We start from the raw sequence: 25858 nt of genomic DNA on the forward strand, positions 1-25858 counted from the left end.
GATCAGCAGATGTTAATCAGACAGTCTACTAATACTCAAATGGAGCCTTTCTGCACATCCTTTTTTTCCACATAGTCTGTGCATGCATCTTCTGCATAGCGGTCCTCAGAGCAGGCTTTACCAACATAAGAGAGCAAAGTGAAGATGCGCTGTCCTTCAACTTGAATTAAAAAAGGATTAGTTTACTGGGAAGTCTGATGTATGGGAGTTTTTTTTTGTAAGCATCATAGATGCAAATATATATAAAAAAAACAAAAAAACAACAACATTTTTTTACTTTTGCATGCTGTGAAGTATGAGAAGGAGATAATAGACTGATTTCAGGCAACCGCCATTTTTAAAAGCGAAATCGAGACTGCAGTGGGAAGAAACCCGGAAGTATCGTTGGGAGTTACATAGGAATGTTGTGTAACTCGCTATATATCTTATCAGTGTTGAAAAAGTGACACAAATTTATAATTTCACCACCTTCGGAGTGACCCGAAGGTCCGATCTGAATAAATGGTGAAAATAAAAAGGGATATCAGAGCTCATTTTCAGCTAAGTTAAGGAAAATGGGACTAGTTAGCTAACGTTTTCTTTCCCAAACACTCATTTTAGATGCCATTTATCAAACTCAAGTTAATGAACAGATTCTTTCACTATATTAGACTCGTCACGATACTGAATTAAAAGAAAAAACGTCAATTTCCCGCTAACATTTAAGGCACTGTTGATGGCATTCTTAAAACAGTGCTGACTTGTCATTGTGTTCACATGCTCAACAGAAACGATTGTGATTGGCCGAGTAGGTCATCAGTTCACCCTCCGCTGTTTACTGAGTGCAAACACAGATTTTGGAGAGATTTTGGAAACCAGATGTAAATTTAGCGGTAATGGTCAGGTAGAAAATGATTCTAAGTGGGCAACGCGTGAACAAATGCTGAGTATACAGTGGTCGAGTGCGGAATAAAACATTAAAGGAGTGGGTGGGAGCAGGACTAAAAAATGTGTCCTGCGCAGACCTTTACTGCGCGATTCAAGTCTGGCAAAAATAAAAAAAAATGGTTCCAGAAAGCAAGTAAAACAAAAGGCAAAAAATAAAAAAAACAAGTGAATAACAGGGTGGGAACGTGTTTAGATCTGATAACTTGGTGAAAATCAGGCGGGCGCAAGGGCTTTTTTTCCTGTATTACTTTTGAAAACACTGTCTGTTGGGTTTAGGGAAGGGGAGTAATCGGGTCTATACGTGCTATTAAAACACAAATGGTTGGGTGTAGGGAAGGGGGTGGGTGGAGGAATTGATTGGTCAGTCAGTCAGTCAGTCGACAGCAGCCTCTGGTGGATTTATATGAGAAAAGCAGGCGCGAATGGCACACAATTTTGAGGTCTGAAAAAGCATACCTTGCGGCCTCTGGTGGATTAGCAAAAACAAAACTGCAAAAAAACGTAGCTTGTGGGGCATATTTCATAATCTCCTGAAATGTATATAGAGGTACGTATCAATAATGAGCTGGCTGGGTATCATACCTGCCAACACTCCTGTTTTTTCCCGGGAGTCTCCTGTATTTCAGACCCATCTCCTGCCCCTCCCCCGTATTGTTGTTTCCCGGAAAACTCATGGAATTCCACCATTTCACCATCACCCCCCCGGCTGCTCAGCTTTTTGGTACAGTCACCTTGTGCGCCGAACCCAACACGCAACCATCTTCATACCCGCTTTACACCCCCGAATCTCCTGGATTTTATGATCCGAACGTTGGATACATCAGCCAACTCGACCACAAACATTATTAAACTTTGCATAGCTAAATAAAATTTAGATATTAATTAAATGATTAACTTATTAAATTAAGTTAACGTAACAGTAAAGCATTTGATGTCATTATATAATGATGTACAGTGTGGTGGAAACAACAAGGTTCCATTGCAGCTGTCGTGATAACCAACAATGCACAGAGGCAGATTTTTGACCTAACTGGCTTTTTTATTTTATTTTCTCACATTTATCACATACTTTTAACACTTCTAACCCTCTTTTCTTAAAAGGTGAACAGCTCTAATGCTTGTCAGTGTTGTGTGAATTGTTGACTAAGCATCAGTAGCTCCTACAACATCATCATTGTCAGCACAAAGCTATAATACAGCAGTTTAAAACAGGCAATTTGGTCATTTATGCTGCAAAGATTTGTAGCTTCCTCTTTTGCTCTTATCTTTCAGCTGTATCGAGAGCAGCATGTGCTACGACAGCGATGAGACAAATACCCGCAGCATCTCCAGCTTGTCCAACCGCTCGTCTCCTCTTTCCTGGCGCCAGGGCCAGTCCAGCCCTCGTCTGCAGGCTGGCGACGCCCCATCCTCCGGGGTTCCTGCCCACTCACTGCCCATCCGAGCCTCTGCGCAGATCGGTCACCTGCAGCGCATTCAGCTCATCGAGAGCCTGGACACCAATGATGATGACCTGACACAACTTAAATCAGCATACCTCAGTGACGGCAACCTGAAGGGCAAGAGCCAGGCTGAGGATGACGAAGATGAGGAGGATGTTGATGTAGAAGTCGATGATGATGATGATGACCTCGCCAATGGGTGAGTGTTGCTGCTGCCTTTTTTGCTTGTTCGGCCTGCTATTATTATAATTGTGTGTATGTGTGTGTGTGTGTGTGTGTGTATACATACGTATTTGTTTAATTAAATTTTCTTTGGCTTATTCCCTGGCTTATCAGTGGTTGAACAGTGGAATAAATTGCCCATACATACATACAGTATATTCATTTAAATTATTTTATTTAATGCATTAATGTTCACATATTTGGGACCACAGTGTGTTTTTAAGTCAGTGATTATTTGAGGTAGCATGAATGTTAATTTGATCAAAAGTGTCAACAAAGAAGTTTATGTTGAATACAAAAATATGTTATTTTCCATGTTCTGTTCATCAACTAATCCTGGAAAAAGTGCATGCATATATATATATATATATATATATATATATATATATATATATATATATATATATATATATATATATATATATAAATTATTTATATTATTTTAAATTTTTTTATATATACTTTTTAATTATTTTATTGTTTTTTGTTTACAGAGCAGATGTGCATTTATTTATTTATTTATTAGTTAGTTAGTTAGTATAATAATTGGGTACATATCTTAACTTGATCCAAAACCCCTGGATTGGAAATTTATTGGTCAAACACCCGAAGAAATTTAACCAGCATTTCAAATGCAGAATGAGCTGTCCTAAAAAGAAAGCGTCTTTTGCAAGGTTATAATAGTTTTGGATTTTTCATTAGTTTTAATTGTTATATCGTTTTGACTTTTTGTTTTCAAATTCAGTTAGTTTTAGTTAGTTTTTAGAGGCAGACTTACTAGTTTTTATTAACATGTTTCCGCCTCAGGTTAACTAATAAAAATAAAAAAACACAGTTGTTGCTTTTATCTCATAATTCTGACATTTTTTTCTCACAATTCAACTTTAAAATCTTACAATTTCCAATTGCCGCCTCATAATTTTGCCAAAATTGAGTTTGTATCTTGCAATTGCAATTGCAAAAATAAAAAAGCAATTACTGCTCTGCACAAAATATCTGTAAATTAACAGTTTTTCTGTATTTTGTGATTGATGTTTTTATTTTTACCTATTTATTTTTAGCTTTTGAATAGCATTACGGGCCCTTGATCTTTCTTCCAACAAATTTTAACCTTGAAAAATGTGGGAAAAAGACATTTTTCAGACATTTTTTAAGAATTTAAAGCAATATATTGTCTTAGTTGGTGTTTTCTATCATTCTAACCCGAGGAGTGACAAAGACAACAGAGTTCGCATCCACATGCAGGTTTATTAAAGATGTCAGGCAAGCAATGGTCAACACGGGTGCTAACAGATCTATGAAGGCAATCCAGAAACGTGGTCAGAGTAACAGACGAGAGGTCGGAAGGCAGGCGGCAGACATGGATAAAAAGACAAACTAGGCGAGGGTCAAAACACGGAAAAACAAGACAGGGTAAACGTGTTGCAATGCCACTTAGAGTGAACAACAGTGCATCTATGAAGTTGTAGTCCAGAATCTAGAAGTGGCGGTTTTGTAGTGCGTAGTTGATTGTGCATGTATTCCAGCGATCCGTGGAGGTTAGGTCGCTGGTGAACGTGACAATTATGCTACAATATCCCTGTAATAATCTTGCCAGTCTGTTATTTTACAGACTTCTGTATATATTGATGTACACCTAAATGTGTAATTTCACAGTGTGTATTACAAATATTAATTATTATTTATCACATCTAGAAACATACCATGATATATGTTTGCCACATGAATGTCTTTTATGTGTAAGAGCTTTTAATCTCCAGTGAGTCAAATTACCTAAATGATTCTTGCTCCTGATTCATTGTCAGCCTGAGGCCCCCTAAAGAGCAATCATGTCACCATCAGCTGAGGGTCTCATTTCGGAGCCATATGTGGCATCTTCAGTCCCCCCATCAGTGTCGGTGTCCCCCGAGGGGCCTGTTTTCAGTGTCACAACACCTGATGTTTCCGAATTCAGCTTTCCTTCTGCTCGCTGCAGCTGTGAATAAAGGACAGCTCATTGTTTCAATAGTGTTGAATGCATGCGCATGTGTGTGTGTGTTTATGTGAGAACACAAAACTAGGAAATGACTGAGGAAACGAGTTGTGTTTGCTTAAGCCGTCAGCTGAGCTTTTATCTTGCCCTCTCTTAACCCGCGCTGTTGGTTTAGTTTGATGGGCAACATTGCCAACATTGAGATGTGAGAAAGTTCAGCATCCAGCAGCTCACGTCTGAAAGTATACTTCACCTTGAGTTTGACACCACTTCACAACAATTTATATCTAACTTCTGCAGATGACAGAAATAGTGAAAGACTTTCCACTTTTAAACTTTTGTGACAGAACAATAAAACATTTATATATATATATATATATATATATATATATATATATATATATATATATATATATATATATATATATATATATATATATATAAATTATAATAATAATGATAAATAGCATGACAAAAATAACAGCAATGATATTAAATAAAAAGGAGTAAATAAAATAATAATAGTAAAAAATAATAATAAAAATAAATAAATAAATAAATAAATAAATAAATAAATGATAAAAATAGGAGAAAAGGGGGGGTGGAGGAGGTGATGTCAATATATCAGTCATTTATGTTCTTTTCAAAAAAAAAAAAAACACTTATACATTGAGTGTGTTCTGCTTGGATGAATTTAAAAAACATGTCTGTAGTGGATGTGGTTTCTTCAGATTAAATGTAGCGTGAAAAAATGATTAACAGTGTTTCGTTACTTTTCAAGAGTTCACACTCAGCTGATGATTTATAAAAGCTTGTTTGGCATGCTGTCCCGGGAGAGAGCCCCGAGCTCAAGGGATCCTCGAGCCTGGGGCTTCCTTCCGTTGGCAGAGTGAGAGGGGAGCCTGAGCTTGGTGGATCTCAGAACTCCCCGACTGCGGTAGCTAAGGGAACAGAGGGGTTAGAACAATGCTTGATTGCTATACGTATTAAATGTCTTTGGATGGTGGGAGGAAACCGGAGAACCCGAGGAAAACTTACGCGGACACGGGGAGAACATACAAACTCCTCACAGAAACACCCACCGGCCCTAAGGGACCAAGGCTGGCAGTGTTGTTGCTGTGGGGCTCGCAGTGCTAACCACTGGGCCGCCGTGCCGCCTGATCAGTGGTAAAGGAGGAGAATAGGGGAGGAGGGGGGTTTCTTCCAAACGAAGATAAAATGAGCTGAAAACTGTGGTTATTTATAGGAGCTTAGGGCTCATGTGATTGGAAGATAGTGATTAGCAAATACGGGACCGGCCGTGATAAATCATAAACACATGATCCTCTCGAAATTAGTTCATGAATAAACTTCACAAAGTGAGTTCATCTGTTATACTTGAAACTGTTAAGTTGACTTAACAGAATATTCATAATACTGCAAATAGTTCATTTATTTCATAGTTTTAAGGCAATTTAAAATGATCTCTTTTTGTGGTGTATTTTATTTGAAGGATTAGGGGGGATTTTATCTGTGGTTCTGGGCTGATTTGCTGGTTAATCTTCATTTTGACGATATTTCTTAACATCCCAAGTACACTGAAAAAAAAAGTATTATATATGTAGAATTTAAACAAACAAATACAAGTACAATACAATACAAAGCGAACATCTGCAAACTCTGCGATAATGAAACGTTCACCAAAAAAAATAAATAAACAATATTCTACTTAAAAATAATATTCATCATCATCATCATCATTAATATTATTAATATTATTATTAAAGTAAGATTTAAAACATTTCCTAATAAATAATAAATACTAAATTTCATTTTATAATAAATAGCCTCATTATTTATTTATTTATAAGATTTATATGATATTAGAATAGTGTTAGGTTTTGTAAGTGATTTTATGTTTTAGAAGAGAATACGTAATGTTCAACTTCTCAATAATTTTAGTAAAGCAAACACAGGCCCTATATGTGCCATTTACATTTATTTCACTTAATATGGAAAGAAAGTGCATGTTTTTACCAAATCTAATATTGGATTTTATTTTAAATGCGTGTGCTTGTAAAACAATATAATTTGCATAAAGAAATGATAAGGTTCTTCTCTAAAGAAGTAGTTACTCCACCCTTTTGAGAGCATCATTATGGACGTTTTACGCTATAACTAATGTGGTTCAAGCGATGGATCTGCGACGGAGAAACTACGGGTTTTGGGAAACACTCGTCACTACATCGTTCTTTTTCCAAACGATGCATCGTACTATGATCGTTCAGCCGCAAGTTACGTCGTTGTTTGGTAAACGCACCCCAGATTGTGTTTATCTAAAAGAAGAAAGTTGAGGCTTGATTGTGAGTAAATGATGGTGATTTTGATTTTTTTGTGAGCTGTTTCTTTAAGAACATCCTCAGTTGACATTATAACTGTTATACAACACACTCAGGTCATTCAGAGTCTGTGCGATTAAGAATTGAAAAGTGAAATCATTATGTGTTTTAAGCATATCTTCCAAGCTAATAACCAAAAACACTATCTCTTGAAAAGCTTGTGGATGCACAGGACCAAAGCTCAGTTTTACGCTAACACAATAAATCCCTGTTGGTTTGAAAATGTAGTTAAAATCAATACTGAGAAGAAAATGTCCTGTTCTGTAAAGTGTCTCTCCCTGCCATGCTGAACTGAGTTTCATTTGATATATCATAAGGTTGATTCTATAATTGTGATTTGTTTTTATGCATTGATCTTCTCTGTTTTGTCAGTGCCAGACGTTAGGCAGACAATCTTATTTTATTCCCTGCCTGGTTTGACCTCTTCTTGCTTGACTAGTTTTGGTTGACCAGCTGATTAGTGTTTATTTGTACGCCGCTGTCCGTCTGGGAGACGTGCTGAGATCTGACTCAAGTTGCCAAGGTGACCGAGTGTGCAGACGGGTCATGAATGTTATCAGTTCATTAGAACACATACAGAGGATGAACACTTTCACAACAACATCCTGCCATCATTTAAACACATTTATCATTAGAAAAAAATAAGAGTATGTTAAAGTTGTAAAGTAAAAAAAAAAAAAAACATGGCCTACTGTCATTTATTAAAACAAAAAATAAACTGGCCAAAAAAATTATAATTTAAACATAATAATAATAATAATAATAATAATAATAATAATAATAATAATAATAATAATAATAATAATTATTATTATTATTATTATTATTATTATTATTATTATTATTAATAATAATAATAATAATAATAATAATAATTATTATTATTATTATTATAATGATAATGATAATAATAATAATAATAATAATAATAATGATCATAATTATAATAATAATAATAATAATAATAATTATTATTATTATTATTATTATTATTATTATTATTATTATTATTATTGTTATTGGTATTATTATTATTATTATTATTATTATTATTATTATTATTATTATTATTATTATTATTATTATTATTATTATTACGATAATCATAAAATAATAATGAATTCTTCAGAATTTATTTAGCCTCTTTGGTAAAAAAAAAAAAGTATAAAAAACGATATCAACAATAGCCAAAATATATTCAAATTAATTTAATATGGTCCGCTTCTGGTGCTTCACACTTTTTTATTGCTCATTTTTATTTCAGAAATAAGGTTCAAGATTTAGAATAAAAGTTACCTGTAAAATATTTTCTCTGTTTAAAAACAATACATTAGTGAAAGAAGACTTCTCTTACATCAGATTATAGTCCCACTGAAGCAAAAGACGACAGAGGATTCCGTTTGGTCTTTTTCAAAGGTTTATTTTTATTATTTATGATGGCATAGCAGTCAAAATAGGACAAATGAGCTCATGTATGGGACAAATTTTGGACCTTTGTCAATGATGGGTGGGTCTTCCGAACCACCTGAAGCCCCCTGGCTACAGGCCTGAAAAGTTAGAACATGTTTTATGCTTATAGTAAACATGTTGTAATAGAATTTTAGCTGTAAATGTGCACCTACAGGTGTTTCAGGCGCAGGGCAGATTTTCTCCAGGTCATCATGTATCTTATTTATATTAATTGTCTAAAAAATGATTAGATCTGTCCAGTTTTATCTCGATCAGATTTACATCCGAGTATATATTATATGTGAAGTGACCAAACAGCCTCAAAAACACAGACGTGACAGGATTAGCGCCTTTTGCTGTGAAGTGACATCTGACGGCTGAGGACTCCGCTTGCCATTAAAGCCTTCGTCGGACAGTTATTTAAAAAAAACAATAATGCCAAAAATAGGTAAAGGGAGGTCATGTACTGGAAAAGTCAATAAATATACAGGACATCCTGACTTATGTCAGTTAGCTTAGAACCACATGGATAGGGACAGGTTTATATCTGTTAGGATGTAAGTAACTTTAGCCTTACCCTGTTTGGCAGTTTTTACAAGATGTGCAGAACCTGAAACTACGAATACTGGAAGCCTTTGCTGGCATTTCTCCTGCGGTGTTGCTATCAGTGTGTGAAGAGTGGGAGAAAAGGGTTTGGTTTGACAATACAAAAACAATGGGCAGCACATTGAACACATTTTATAAGTGGTCAGAAACTTGTAAATAACTCATGAAAGAATAAAGTTACGTTAAAACCACCATTGTTTTTTCTGTGTGAAATTCCCAATAAATTTGATGTGTCAAATGACCCTCTTCCTATTAAAAAAACAAAAGTTGGATCCAAGATGGCCGACTACAAAATGGCCACCACGGTCACCACCCATCTTGAAAAGTTTGCCCTCTCAAATATACTAATGTGCCACAAACAGGACGCTAGTATCACAAACTATTCCCGTTTTAATAAGGTGTACCCACCCTGTATATACAAGTTCATAGCAGTGCAGCAGATGTAGAGCTAGTGTAGGAGCTCAGTTATCTAAAGCCCGTCTGATTTCATCTCCTCCCAGGTGTGTTTGTGTTGCCATGGAAACGGAGTGTGTCTGAATACCTCCGTCTCGTATAATCTCTCTTTGGTCGTCTTCTGTCTGCTCAGCATTTTACTGCAGTAGAGGATTAAACCCTGCTCAGAGCTGACAGGGGTGCTGCGTGGTTGTTAAAGACACATTATGTCCGAGATTTCATTAAAATACCCCAAAACCAGTAGAACAGTGTTATATAAGTTGCTGACTTATGTACTTGCACTATCCCAAATGTTTGGAAGACTATTCAAATGCTGAGAAATTTTAACTAGTGAGACCGAGTGTGTGTGATCCTTGATTTCTGGTGTGCTTTATAGAAACAGGGCAACACCGAAGATGCTTTAATATGTTGTGTGTTTTATTCAACGCAATCTCACGGCAGTTCGTAACTTTTTGATTTAGTGGCTAATTCGTATGAATTTGTACGTTCTAAGTACGATTTGCTCATCCCCTAATGACGGTTGGGTTTAGGGGTGGGGTTAGGTGCCACACCTCCTTTTTAAAATCGTACAATTTCGTACGACTCAACTCATACGAATTCGCACGAATTAGCCACTAAACTGGCAAAACGTAAAATACTTACGTTTTGTCTTGAGAACAGGCTGGTTTTATTAGACCGAACACACACCTTTATGTAATAAGCATGGGATGTTTTTATTCATTCATTTTCCTTTGGCTTAGGGTGCTTTCACACCTGAGAATCGATTCAACTGTTCCGAAACAGAGATTACAATTGTTACATTGTTGCTCTTTGCTCTTGGAGCGGTTCGCTTTCACACTGCAAAGTTTCTAATCGGACCAAAAGAGCTAAAACAAGTCACGTGCGAGGAAACTCACCTCACATTGGTCAGAGTGTCAGGGTTTATTTTGCAGCGTCCCGCTAAGCTGTCAGGAGAGGTGGTGGTTTGGTGGTGATTGACAGGGTGCGTGCGCGTGACATGTCTGAGGAGAGACGCGGTGGGGAGGGGTGAGGGTGCGCGACGTAGCCTATTTGAGGACCGGGAGGGAGACGCAAGATTACCGGGAGATCACTCGTTTGCAGGCATCCGGAGACTCGCGAAACTTCCCGCCCTACTCATAATTCTCTCTTCATATAGCCGTAAGCCTATTACATATCCATAAAACACTGTGATATAACCGCTTTCTCACTGCAATCGAACCGCTCCAGGGTTCGTTTCAATCGAGCCGAGACCACCTCATTCAAGCGATCTCGGAGCGATTACTTTGACAGAGCGCGATTGCCCTGTTCACATATGCCAATCGAACCGCACTAACTGGGCTAACGAGATACGTTCCGAAACAAAAGTGTAGGTGTGAAAGCACCCTTAGCCCCTTCATTCATTAGGGATCGACACAGCTGAATGAACCGCCAACATATCCAGCATATGTTTTACAGAGCAGATGCCCCTCCAGCTGCAACCCAGTACTGGGGAACACCCATACACTCGCATTCACATAAGTAGACTACAGCCAATTTAGTGTATTTATTTTACCTATACCGCATGTCTGGACTGTGGGGGAAACCGGAGCACCTAGGGGAAACCCACATGAACGCGAGGAGAACATGCAAACTCTACACAGAAATGCCAACTGACCCAGCTATAATACTATATATTATATTTACAGTATGGATGTTGAGTCTGGTCATTTTAAATCGAATATAACTGTATCTTAATACTTTTTAGACACTACCATGATGATTTTTAAAATTTCCTTAGGAATATTATAGAAATAGGAAATGCATATCCTTTTACATATGAATAAAACATTATTATAATATGCATTATCATCTATTATTCATTTCTGAAAGGGCATTAAAATATTCCTCCTGATAAACCTTATATTACTTTATGGCTAACTTCTCTTTTCATTTATTTATTTTTTTTCATGAGGAAGTAACTGAAATTACCCAGGTGTTGTTTTGATTCACTGATTAAACGCTGTACAGTTTTCAAGTTACACATTTTACTCAGAATTACAGGTAATTGAAACAAGGGCCCTTGATATGTTTGTCACAACAATGGCTGCTCCCACTTACAACCACTGACCTAAATACACACACACACTCCCACACGAGCTGTCTTTGTCTACTTCAAAACCAGCACACGGCTCTGACAGTGGCATTGAGGGTCTGTGTTGCTATAGCAACAGGCAAGAGCTGCACACGGTGGCGCCAGAATCCCCTGGCCCGCTTCAGTGGGCACGGCCATATATGAGGGACCCCCTGCTGAATATCTGAAACGCGTAACCCAACACACTTCACACAAATCATGGGCCGCCCGCGTCGATGCAGAAACGGAGTCAGCTTTTACAGGAATAAAAAAAACTCCATTTCCTCCATAGGGAAACTGATTTTTAAATATACCATATTAAAGACAGGGCTCTACTGTGAGCTATTAAGTTGTTAACTGATACTTTAATACTTCTGTTGAACACAAAAGCAGCATCATTTAAAGGTATTTAATATGTGGTGAAAACTTTATTTCCTGTAATGAAGTTTTCTTTAGAATGACAAGCAAATTTGGCTCTTTAGGTCAGTTTGATTCAAAAGCAATGACTTAAAAAGAAGTTAATACTGAGTGTGTTACATTTTAAACACAATTTTTGTCCTGCCAATGAAAATACTTTCAAATAAAGTAGAACTTTTTTTTGCATCTTATGTTTCGTTTTGGAGAAATCTGTTTCTGAATGAATAACTATAACAATCGATTTAATAAATAACTCAAACGTACATGGATTTGTCACCACGTTTTTACTTAAAATATATTTATATATATATATATATATATATATATATATATATATATATATATATATATATATATATATATATATATATATATATATAAATATAATTTTGTGTATGCGCTAGTGATATATCTCTAAAAACCAAGAGCGTTCAGCTACCTTTTGGTACCCTTTTTATTGTGCTAAAAAGTGGTACAGTACATTATGGCACGGTTCGCTTTTTGGTACCTTTTGACAGTGGAAAACAGTCGACAGTGGAAACTGCGTACTGAACTGAACCATACCATACCACTCAGTGGAAATGGGTCATAAGTCGTTCACATCATCAGCTGTTAAATTCAAATATGTTTCGGCCTAATGACTCGCACTGAATCAGGGAAAAGCACATACAATTCCTCAGTGTTTTCATTCAAATAATGTGTATTTTAGGGTCCAGACATTTAAATATATAAGTGTAGCAAAACATATCAGCAATGATTTGTAAAATACACTAAAATACACCCTGGTGTCTGTACAGACTGCAGTGATAATTATTGTTAGATAGGGATGTAACGGTATCAGAATTTCACGGTACGGTAATACCTCGGTATGAATGTCACGGTACGGTATTTATTGAATCATTTACAGGAAAAAACAAAACTTATGAAAATACTCCAAAAAAGTGCCAAAAGTGTCAATGACATACAAATTAGCCATCTATCTGTAAGCTTTGAAACAGGAACTTCAATTTTAATAACAAAAAAATATTAAACCATGTAAAAAAATAAAGTTTCAATTTAGTATTGTTGAAAACTCATCACATTCAACATTTAATCACTCACTCACTTAGATAGAGATGGGTTTTAAGGAAAATTATCATATAAATATAATCTGGTAAAAGCTGGTATCTCTGGGTATTTACAATGTCCCCTGCAACAGAAAAAAACCCTCTCATTTGGGACTGAGGTTTCTGGGACAAGAGAGATATGACTTGGCCCAGGTTGACAGCAGTGGGTAACGTTGTGCATTGTCTTTCCCCCACTTGAGAGGACAAACCATGAGTGAGATAGAGGTCTCATGTCTGCATCAATCTGAACAGTGTGCTGACAACACCACTATTCAGTACGCGCGCGACATCACAGCTGATAAAAACTCGCGCGACAACACCGCTATTCAGTATGCGCGCGGCGACAACACCCGCTTTAGAGTTTTCCAGCTCTTTTTCATCCCCGCTTCTAGCAGCACACTCCATTTCCGCATTACTGGATCTGTAGCGACAACAGACCGCAAGGGATGATGGTCAAGCATGGGCTGATGGGAATTGTAGTTTTCGCTACCTCCCGTTCGCTTCATTCGCCTGAGCAAATTTTCTCAGAAGACCTATAGTTTTACCGAGTCATGCGACTACGGTAATATCGAAAAAAATTAATATTGCGGTATGACGGTATTTACAATACCGTTACATCCCTATTGTTAGATATAATCAGATGATATGTGTTCACGTAAGATAAACACTGTTTACACTATTAAAGTGTTTGGTTATTTTTTTTCCAGTAACCAGATATTCATGTTCATGTATTTCAGGGGACTTTGATAGATTAACATGTTGTAAATCCAGCAGCTGTAATCTCTCCACTGCAATGCAGGCAAACATTGCTCCATTCATCACCCATCATAGATCAAATAATATGATCAATATTAAGCTACTTAAATTACGAAATACATGTGCTTACACAATTAGACTATGAGATATTTCACAATATGCTTAGTTTGTCAATCCTCACAGAAAATGGAAACAAGAAACAAAAAGGATGTATATATAAACCAACAGGGCTGCAGTGGCACATGATTTACTGGATACGTTGCCGTAGAATCTTTGAAGCAATGCATTTTAAATAACAATCATATTAAAAAAAACACTCACACAGGGAATTCAACAGGAATATACAGCATATAACTTACATGTAAAGGTGTTCAAATAGATTCATTCAGAAGCTTATAGTAAATCTCCTCATAGCTGGTTGGTTTTATTTACGGCCTACTGTGTTTTCACAAAGGCGTATTTAAAAACCCTGCAGGAAAAACGAAATGATAAAATACATCCGGACCAAATGCTAATAAAAAAGTTAGCGGACACTAATTCACTCTGCATTTTGTTATTATCCATCTGAACAGGCCGTGTTTTGTGAAGTATATCCTACACATGAAATGGAAATGAAGCGAACACATGGAATTCAAGAATTTGTCATCTTTATGTCCCCCAAATGTCAGGATACCGGGGTTAGTTTAGCTTGAACTCTTGGGTCTTTATTTGAGAGGGCCGTTTATGTGAGCAGTTCTTTGTTATGGACACATACTGGAGGCAGTGTCGAGGTTTATGGGTACTAGAGTTATGACCCCTGTCCAGAGTGAGGGGAACACTGTCGTTCCAGGCCACTGTGAGACCATTGAGCACCATGTAACAGAAACCTAATATAAACAACATCATATAAGATCACAAATCTCTCCATGAGCTGCCTTCTGGAAGGCTCATAATAGTGTTGAATTAGTGAAGCACTTGCAAATTTGACAATTAGTCTGATGTTAGCATGTTGCTAAGCTAACAGCACTCCTTAAAGACACCATAAAACTAAAGTTTGGGTAGTTTTTTCTTCCATATTGTGTACTGCTTCACGAACAAGAAAAAATGTAGGGCAGGGCTTTTTTTTTTTTTTGAAGAAATTGATTGTGGTTTAACTTTACTCTTGGTGAACTTTGCATTGACAGGCTAATTAGCATTTATGCTAGAAAAATATCAGATGTACAGTAACAAGAATCCAGTATAAACAGCTTCTTATAAGGTAGCAAATCTTTTAGTTAGCCGCCTTTGAAAGGGTTCATAATAGTGTCCATCTTGAAATATGTGAATCAGTGAAACATTTTTAAATTTGGCCTTCAGTTTTGAGTTGGCATGTTGCTAAGCTAACAATAATCCTTAAAGACACAGTGAAACTGAAGTTGAAATTGTCTTTTCTTCCATGTTATGATGTCTACAGCTTCAAGGACAAAATGAAGGATGAAGCTTGTTTATGACAAATTGATTGGTTGACTGGAAATTTATGTATCAACAGGTTGATCCTTTGTTTATGCTAGTAAACATTATCAGAGAGCCGATGTAATAGGAACCCAATATAAACAACTTCATATAAGGTCACAAATTTCTCAGTGAGCCACCTTCTGAAATGGTCATAATAGTGTTCATCTTGTAATATGCAAATCAATGGAACATTTGTGAATTTCCCTGCTGAAAAAAAAACAGCTTAAACCAGCTTAGGCTGGTTAGCTGGTTTTAGCTGGTTGACCAGCTTGGTTTTAAAGGGGTTTTGGTCATTTCCAGGCTGGTTTTCAGCTATTTCCAGCCTGGTGCTAGCTGGTCAGGCTGGGAGATGACCAGCTAAAACCAGCTTGACCAGCCTAACCAGGCTGGGAGCCCAGCCAAAACCAGCTATGTCCAGCTTAAACCAGGCTGGTCAAGCTGGTTTTAGGTGTTCATTTTCCAGCCTCACCAGCTAAGACCAGGCTGGAAATGGCCACAACCCCTTTAACCAGCTAAAACCAGCAAGCCAGTCTAGGCTGGTTTAAGCAGGTTTTTTCAGCAGGGTTGTCCTTCAGTTTGGTGTTAGCATGTTGCTAAGGTTAGAATAATCTCTAAAGACACAGTGAAACTGAAGTTTTGCCAGTCTTTTCTTCCATATTGATGTTTACTGCTTCACACACACACACAAAAGTAGGACGAGACTTTTTAATGAGAAATTGATTGGGTGCTTTACTCTTGGTGAATTTATTATATTGAAAGGTTGATGCTAGAAAACATTATCAGAGAACAAATGTAACAAGAACCCAACATAAACAGCTTCATATAAGGTCACAAATCTCTCTGTGAGCTGCCTTCTAAAAGGGTTATAATAGTGTCACTATTTATGTCATTTATGAAAATGTGAATCGGGGAAACACTTTCGAATTTGGCCTTCAGTTCAGAGTTAGCATGTTGCTAAGCTAACAATAATCCTTAAAGACACAGTGAAACTGAAGTTGTGATAGTTTTTTTTTTCTTCCATATTGATGTTTACTACTTCACAAACAAGAAAAAAATGTAGGGCCTTTTTGATGAGAAATTGAGTATCTTGTATTATGAGAATCGGTGACACATTTGTGAAATGAGTGTGATGTTAGCATTGTTGCTAAGCTAACAATAATCCTTAAAGACACAAACTGAAGTTGTAACTGCAGATCTTCCATATGTTTACTGCTTCTCAAACAAACAAACAAAAAATAGGGTGAGACTTGATTGTTTCTTTTATTGAGAAATTGATTGGGTGGTTGTGGTTAACTCTTGGTGAATTATATTAAGCGGTTGATCTTACACTAGTAAACATCATCAGAGAACAGATGTTGTTGTGGAGATTTGTATTTAATTTTATTTACTTGTATTTTATAAAAAAATAAAAACAGTCTATTTTAACCACTTTAACTCTAACCACGATTAAAAAGGCATTTCAACAAGTGGCATTTCAACTAATAACATTTCACCATTAACTGTTAATATGTTTATATTTAGGATGTAGTCTTCGATCTTTTTTGGCTAATGCATTCAGGGATTATACCAACTTTAAAAAATAAATTTAGACATAAAATTATGTATAAGTCAACATAATTATGTTAATTACCTCTTGAAATCTGTTGTTTGAAACAAAACCCTCTCTAGGTAGTGAGCTCACTAGATTTTTAGAGCACAGCCTTTTTTATAGGACTTTCTCTGTGACATTTCGAAAAAGTCGTTGCGCTCACACTGTGACTGAGAGGTCAATGCTAGATGGCCATCAACCCCCTGCGTATTTGGAGGATCTAATTACATTGCAAGTAGAATAATCAAACTGCTGTTTTGTGCATAACTTGACCCAATGGATGTAAATTTTAGGATCTAATAATAAACCATGGAAAATAGTTCATGAATTGAAGTCTCTGTTTGGAAGATATTGACGTGATTCTTGCTGCATACTGTAAAAAACACAGACTCTGTGTGTATAAGTGCAAGGGTGCTTTATTGATATTAAATTCTCAATAATAAAAAAACTAATAATCACAATAATCACAAGTAAACAAATAAATTAAATGTTAAAAAATATATTATAATACAACATTTAATATACATATACATAACAACTGAAAAAAAAAAACTCATGGTAACTTTAGGGACAAATATAAACTTGTTTGGTATATTTGAGACAGAAGAAAAACTAAAAACATTTGTACCTTTATTTCTGAGAGTTTGTGTGCAAAAAGGTGTGCCATAAAGTTTCAAATAACTAGTAAAAATCTCAGAGTTTTGGTCAAATAAAGTTGCTTCTTCATTCAGTGTGACAAAAATATGCATGTAAATATGTGAATTAAACAGGATGTTATAGGGGCCTGCGTGTGTCAATGAAACATTATATCATCCATAGATTTTTTTTCCACAAAAGAAGCAATAATGTAAACACTTCACTACATGCTTCCTGTGTATATAAAAAACACTTATGTACATTTATCTTTAGTTAATATCAGACTAAATATTTCCATAGCGTATAACTTCATGAGTTAAGATCTCTGTTTATAGGCGTGATTCTTGGTGAATGTATAAAGCACTGTCAATGTTTACAGATACTGGTTTTGATACAAAAAAATTGTAAACGTTTTTCATTCATTCATTTTTTTTTTCGGCTTAGTCCCTTTATTAATCCGGGGTCGCCACAGTGAAATAACCGCCTGTAATCATTATTTATCTAAAATCAAACAGAAAGTGCTCAGGGGTAGCTTAAATATTGTGTCAGTGCTCTTTGGGCAAGGCATTCATCAGAATAAACAGCAAAAAGGCAACCGAAAAGTGTGGGAAAAATTAAAAAACATTTTTATTTATGCATAGAGCCTTGAAAAAATATAACTTTTCAATGACAGATTCTTCTAATTTTAATGTGATTTTATGTTTGTAAAATTTATACTTTAATGCAAAAGTTATGAATATTTTTGTGTAATATACAGTTGAAGTCCCCCTTTGAATTTATTTTTCTTTTTTAAATATTTCCCCAATGATGTTTTACAGAGCAAGGAAATTTTTAAAGTATGTCTGATAATATTTCTTTTCTTCCGGAGAAATTCTTATTTGTTTTATTTTGGCTAAAATGAAAGCAGTTATTAATTTTTAAACCCAATTTTGAGGACAAAATTATTAGCCCCTAGCTATTTTTTTTATATTTTTTTTATTGTCTACAGAACAAACCATCGTTATGAAATAACTTGCCTAATTACCCTAACCTGCCTAGTTCACCTAATCATCCTAGTTAAGCCTTTAAATGTCACTTTAAGCTGTAAAGAAGTGTCTTAAAACTATCTAGTAAAATATTATTTACTGTCATCATGGCAAAGATAAAATAAATCAATTATTAGAAATGAGTTATTAAAACTATTATGTTTAGAAATTTGTTGAAACAATCTGCTCTCCGTTAAACAGAAACTGGGGAAAAAATAAACAAGGAAGCTAATAATTCAGGGGGGCTAATACTCAACTGTATGTGTAATAACGTTGCATTGTAATTCATTACAGCAAACATACTGTATTTTATCCATATTTTTACAATATAAACATTAAACTAAACACTCAACAATATCACATTTAGTAAATTTAACTTCAATATCAGATTAAAGTCAATATCAGACAAAATAGTTCCATACTGTATCATTCCCATCCACTTCAGGATCATATAATTGGTTCCTAGAGCAAGAGGAAACTCTTTAAGAGCTTCATTATCCTCCTGACAGCCTTTTGCTAACTACCTGCACAATGTCAATAATACTAAATGATAGATAAGGTGCCACATGCTGATCATAAGAAAGCCTTGAGTGTGGCCTGAAGTAACTCCACCATACCCAGCTAGCAAAATTCATGTGGCTCAAATCCGACCCACACCAGAGACTTACATCCGGCCCACATACCGCATGGAAAGATGGCACTTGGACAGTCTGCTCCTGTTTGCCAGATCTGGGCCACAGTTAAGCCACAGCAATATCACATATCAGCCAGAATTCAACCAAATGAACCAGAACTGACACTATTCTGGGCCGCAGTTTGCTTTTATTCTGGCCCAGATCTGGCCTACACTTCACACTTGCACCTGGACCACATGGTGAATGGAATGATGGCTCTAGGGCGGTCCGCTCCTGTTTGTCAGCTCTGAGCTACAAATAAGCCAAAGCAATACCCTGTATTAGCCAGAATTCAACTAAATGAACCAGAACTGACTCTATTCTAGGCCACAGTTTGCTTATATTCTGGCCCAGATCTGGCCTATTACTTCTAATAATAGATTAAACATTGGTAAACATCATTGAATTATATTATTTCATCAAAGATTTTGCCTCACTTCATTTTGTTTGCTGTAATCAACAAACTTTTTAAGTAAAGTTCTTAAAAGTTAAAGCAGCCCAAAAGAAAATGTATATTAAGAGGTTCAGGGCTATGAGCCCAACTAAAGCAAACACTTTTCTCCATGATGGTGACTTTAGTCTATGTGGCCCACATATGTTTTAAGATAACTGGGCCACATTTGCCATATCTCCTCTGGGCCACTAGGCTAACGGCTGCATTAGCAAGAGTTTACTGTGCCGAATATTTGCCAAAAGTGGCCCACATATGTTTTAAAATATCTGGGCAACATTTATCATATTTTCTCTGGGCCACAGTAGGCTCACAGCCACAATAGCCAGAGCTTACTATATCAAATATTTGCCAAAAGTGGCCGACATATGTCTTAGCATAACTGGGTCGCATTTGCACCTACACGTGTGAGCCACTTTAAGTTTAGACCCAGATTACCCTTAAATGACTATGCCACTAATTTGCTAACAGTGGCCCACATTTGCCCTCATTTGGGTCAAATTGATCATTTTCCACATGGGCCACATTGGGCTCACATTCAGATTACATCTTGCGTTAGTGCCAAATCTTTGCCTTAAATGGCCCAAATATAATATATATGGCCCATATATAATTTGAATCTTTGGCCCCCCTTTGCCATTGTACAGGTGGGCCACTTCAGGCTCACATTCATTCAGTCAGGGCAGAAGGAATACCACCAGTGCCGCATAACTGCCTAAAGTGGCCCACATTCGTATGCTATCTGGGTATTCACCCAAGGCAACGCAATCTCACGGCAATTCGTAACTTTTTGATTTAGTGACTAATTCGTATGAATTTGTACGATCTAATTCGCACGATTTAGTATGATTTGCTCTCACCCAATGACTGTTGGGGTTAGGGGTGGGGTTGGGTGCCACGCCTCCTTTTTAAAATCTTACAATTTTGTACGACTGAACTTATTCAAATTCGTACGAATTAGCCACTTAACTGACAAAACGTAAAATACTTAAGTTTCCCCGTGAGATCAGGCTGCCCAAGCCTTATTTCTTGTCAACACACACAACATTCCTGCTGCTTGTTCAAACTACGAATTTAAAATGAATTGAAACAACCCAATTCTTGTGATTTTAAGATTTTAAAAGACGTTTTTACTAAATCAATTTGTGTTGCAACAACATGAAGGAATTTTGTGGAACCCATCATAGAGAATGGGAATCTACACCATGGCGATTTGCGTTCCAGCTTGTTTTTGGGCACATTCTGGAGATGCAGAGGTTGGAGCCAGATTCAAATGTGTGGGTCTTGAGCTCTAAGTGGGCTGTAGCAATCTCCTGGAGTTGTCATTGATTTAATGCCTTATCCATGAGTCTAAACGGTTGTGATTTATGAATGTCTACACCCTAACCCTAAATCCAACCTTATTAATGTTTACTACAACTACACCATCCCTAAACCCAGCCTACTTGTGGTGTAATTCCTCCCACTTGGAGATATCACTGCTATCAGGGAGGTAAAAATATACAGTCATCCATCATGTCTGAAGTTTTCAGGTGAAATTGAGAGGTTTGGTTGCTGTAATCTTGAGATATCTTATTGCTGTCTCTTTGGCGTTTTCCTCCTCTCTTTCTCTTTCAGATGGATGGATAGATTCTCCTGGGTCATGCTCAGACCTTGGGTTGATCATGTATATTTTACGTCATGTATAATATATACGTTCCGCACCGCTGTTCTTCATTCACTCTGCTGTCTTTGTTTTTGTATTGTCCCAATGCTGGTATATGAGAATAAACAGCATGGTTGAGATAAATCTGATGATTTAAAGACATGGTTCCAGGTTTTGATCAGCTTAAGAGCTTGAATTTGAATTGGAAAACTGAAGTGAAATGACAGGGAATGGAATCGACTGAATTGAAATTTTCAAATCAATCTAATACATGCTTGGGTTAGATAGATTTGTGTGTAAATGTAAATGTCTGCATCATATCACTGTCAGCAGTTTTAGTCCCTCGTATGATGACCTGACTGATTAGATATTAGGTTATGCTAGATTAAAATAATATGTTTTAAGAAAAATAACATAATATGACATATAATATACACTTACCGGCCACTTTATTAGGTACAACTGCTCGTTAACGCAAAATTCTAATCAACCAATCACATGGCAGCAACTCAATGCGTTTAGGCATATAGACATGGTCAAGAAAATCTGCTGCAGTTCAAACCGAGCATCAGAGCGAGGAGGAAAGGTAATTTAAGTGACTTTGAACATGGCATGGTTTTTAGATGAGCTGGTCTGTGTAATTCAGAAACTGCTGATCTACTGGGATTTTCATGCACAACCATCTCTAGGGTTTACAGAGAATGGTCTGAAAAAGAGAAGATATCCAGTGAGCGGCAGGTCTGTGGGCGCAAATGCCTTGTTGAGTCAGACAGAAGTCAGAAGAGAATGGCCAGACTGGTTCGAGCTGATTTTAAAGGCAAAAATAACTCATATAATCACTCGTTACAACCGAGGTATACAGAAGAGCATTTCTGAATGCACAACATGTCCAACCTTGAGGTGGATGGGCTACAGCAGCAGAAGACCACACTCCTATAAGAACAGAAAACTGCAGCTACAGTTTACACAGGCTAGACAATAGAAGATTAAAAACACGTTGTCTGATCTGATGAGTCTCGATTTCTGCTGCGACATTCGGATTGTAGGGTCAGAATTTGGCATCAACAACATGAAAGCATGGATCCATCCTGCCTTGTATCATTGGTTTAGGCTGCTGGTGGGGGTGTTATGGTGTGGGAGATGTTTTCTTGGCACACTTTAGGCCCATTATTACCAATTGAGCATCGTGTCAACGCCACAACCTACCTGAGTATCGTTGCTGAACATTGTCCATCCCTTATGACCATAGTGTAGCAGCAGGATCTCCAGCAGGATAACGCGCCATATCATAAAGAGCAATTCATTTCAGACTGCTTTCTTGAATATGACAATAAGTTCACTGTACTCAAATGGCCTCCACAGCCAGCAGAACTCAATCAAATAGAGCACCTTTGGGATGTGGTGTAACAGGAGATTCGCATCATGGATGTGTGCAGCTGACAAATCTGCACCAACGGTACAATGCTAGAATGCCAATATGGATGCCTGAGGAATATTTACAATTCTTTGTTGAATGTAGAATTAAAGCAGCTCAAAGGGCAAAAAGGGGTCCAACCTGGTACTCGTAAGGTGAACCTAATAAAGTGGCCAGTAAGTGGATATTTTAACAGCAGAAGGCATGACATATAACAATAAATAAAAGATAAAATGTCTAATTAAAAAAAGTCAAAATATGGGTGTAGTTATGTTCTATTTAATCAAATTGGTTTTAAATTAAATTTTCTTTATTTCAACTTGTATGTATTAAAATATAGAAAAGGTAGCCATACTTATAATTGGTCATATGTTTTGCTTATGTTAGTCTCATAATGATAAATTATATATGGGCGAGGCAGTGGCGCAGTAGGTAGTGCTGTCGCCTCACAGCAAGAAGGTCGCTGGTTCGAACCTTGGCTCAGTTGGCGTTTCTGTGTGGAGTTTGCATGTTCTCTCTGCCTTCGCGTGGGTTTCCTCCGGGTGCTCTGGTTTCCCCCACAGTCCAAAGACATGCGGTACAGGTGAATTGGGTAGGCTAAATCGTCCATAGTGTATGAGTTTGTGTGTGGATGTTTCCCAGAGATAGGTTGCGGCTAGAAGGGCATACGCTGTGTAAAGACTTGCTGGATAAGTTGGTGGTTCATTCTGCTGTGGCGACCCCGGATTATTAAAGGGACTAAACCGACCAGAAAATGAATGAATATATATATATATGTATGACTACTTTTTTATAGAGAAAGAGAGAAAGAGAGAGAGGGGGGGGGAGTATAAATATGTGATAGACAAACTATAAGACGTTAACATTTAAAATGACATTAACATGCTTTTTTGCTTCTATATAATTAAACTAGAGTGAATTTAGATAATGGAAAAAGCTGGATGTGTATTGGTCACAGCTTTATTAATCTGTAAATACATATTTAACATTCTGCTCTTTTCTGCTCTTTGAAATTTGCATAATGACAGCTGATATGGTTATCAAACCTAATGAATAATTATGAGGTCATTACATGCAACTGATTACATCAAGTATGGATTAAGAAATATAGCTGTCATGTTATAATAGAACACATTCAGGCTAGTTGAATTAGATTTGCTGCACATATTATATAACATTAAACAAAAACACTTAATGTAACATAATATTGAGGATACTCAGTGACCCCTGATTAATAAGGGACTAAGATGAAGGAAAAGAAACAAATGAATGAATTAAATACTGAATTTCAATATTTAATTCATTCATTTGTTTCTTTTCCTTCATCTTAGTCCCTTATTAATCAGGGGTCACCACAGCGGAATGAACTGCCAACTATTCCATCATATGTTTTACGCAGGGGATGCCCTTCCAGCTGTAAACACCCATACACTCTCACATACACCCTGAAGAAACCCACGCCAGCATGCTAACACAGAAATGTAAACTAGCCCAGCCGGGACTCGACCCAGCAACCTTCTTGCTGTGAGACGACAGTGCTAACCATTGAGCCATTGTGCTGCCCTTCAGTATTTTAACTAGATGCAAATAATAAACCTTTTTGTTTGGACAATTTTTTTTTTGCCATGCAGTGAGATATGATTGGACCAACAAGAATCTCCAAATAAGTGATTAGTTCTGACGGATAAAAGACTTGTCACAGGAAATGTGCTTCAGTCATGTTGTGTATATTTAAAACTTAATCCTCAACCAGCCGCATGTGCTGCTCATTTTTCTGCTGTATTAGATGTCAAGACATAATCCCAAATTTCCCGTTTCTCACTTCCTGCTCCTAAAAGGTCACACGCTCACCGGATAGGCTCAAACGCTTACAGACAGTCAGCCGTAGCTCATGCTGGACGTCCTGTGTGGCAGCTGTCAAAAGGGTTGAAAAGGTGATGGGACAGACGCTCTGAGAGCTGCTGTAATAACCTGAAGCGGTGGTCAATAGTCAGTCAGGGGGTCTCTGATGCGTCAGGAGACCCGCAGAGAAGAGAAGGCTGTGAAAAGCAGAAGATACGGCTGAAATGGAGAGTAAATATGCGTCAGAGACCTCCAGCTAAACTCAAGCCTCTGAATCATCCTCCAAACAGCAGCTCTTCCAGAGACTTAGGCTTTATACACTAGAGGCAGATCAATCATTCCGACTCACCGTGACCGTCTGAATCACTCCACACTGGAGATACTGAGTTAGTGTTAGTCAACACTAAACTTTAGTCATTCATTCAGGTTTTCAGCTTACACAGGTCAAAGTTTAAACATTCCATTTTGATCTCTGCATCTGGGGTCTTTTACCCAGTTAGCTGGATTTGGTTATTGATGATTTGACATGATCTAGGATTATTTAGTTCTTCAAAACTCATCTGAGACTTAGCAACAATTCTGGTAGCTCAAACTTGCTAGGGAGCAGGCTCATTTCAAATAAACAGCATTAGATTGTGTCAGTTTATATATGCCACATAGACTTTATGTACCGAATTCTGATATTTTCTTACAGTATAGTTATATACACTTGAGAAAATAGTAAATATATATTTTACCTATTTATAAAGTTATTATTAAAACTTATGAAATCTGTACTACAAAATAATAGTACAAAGACTGCCACCTGGTGGTTTATAAAAACATTTATTGATATGAACTTTTTAGATAGCTTAAGTACAATCTGTGTGATAGACATGCAAAATATGTGACTTAAAAAAAAGCAATACTACATATGCAGTCAAGAACATGTTTCGACAACTAATATGACGGTGATTTGATGCTTTATAAAAGTTGCAAACGCCTTTACCAGTATTAAAATGCTTTTGTAAACATCCAGTTTTTCTTTACACCGATTAAAAAACCGGCTACTCTAATACTACTCTGACTACTATAGTAAAGAAAATTCACTCTAACTGTAAAACTAAATAAATAGTTAAAAACTCTTGACACGTGAAAGTGTAAAGCCTGCCGCCCACAACAAGTGAATAAACGAGTAAACAGATAAACATACAAATGGGTGGTTGGTTGGTTTCTTGGTTGGTTGGTGGGTTGGTTGGTTTATGGGTTGGTTGGTTGGTTTGGTTGGTTGGT

At 36.8% G+C, this 25858-nt stretch overlaps 1 protein-coding gene across 14 annotated transcripts in view; it reads left to right on the plus strand.

The window, feature by feature from the left end:
- The window catches only part of nav1a (neuron navigator 1a), a 274565-nt gene that overhangs the window by 112208 nt on the left and 136499 nt on the right, over nucleotides 1–25858 (plus strand). For all 14 annotated transcript variants that reach the window (XR_015523120.1, XR_015523118.1, XR_015523121.1 and 11 more), the window contains one exon: nucleotides 2200–2568. Coding sequence is in view for 10 of the 14 variants with exons in the window: in XM_087306507.1 (XP_087162633.1) it covers nucleotides 2200–2568 (369 nt within the window). In the remaining 4 variants the exon portion in view is untranslated. The remainder of the gene's footprint in view (nucleotides 1–2199; nucleotides 2569–25858) is intronic.

Source organism: Danio rerio, chromosome 23, assembly GCF_052040795.2.
Source record: "Danio rerio strain M-AB ecotype USA chromosome 23, GRCz13ab, whole genome shotgun sequence".
In the NCBI taxonomy this organism is placed as follows: Eukaryota; Metazoa; Chordata; class Actinopteri; order Cypriniformes; family Danionidae; genus Danio; species Danio rerio.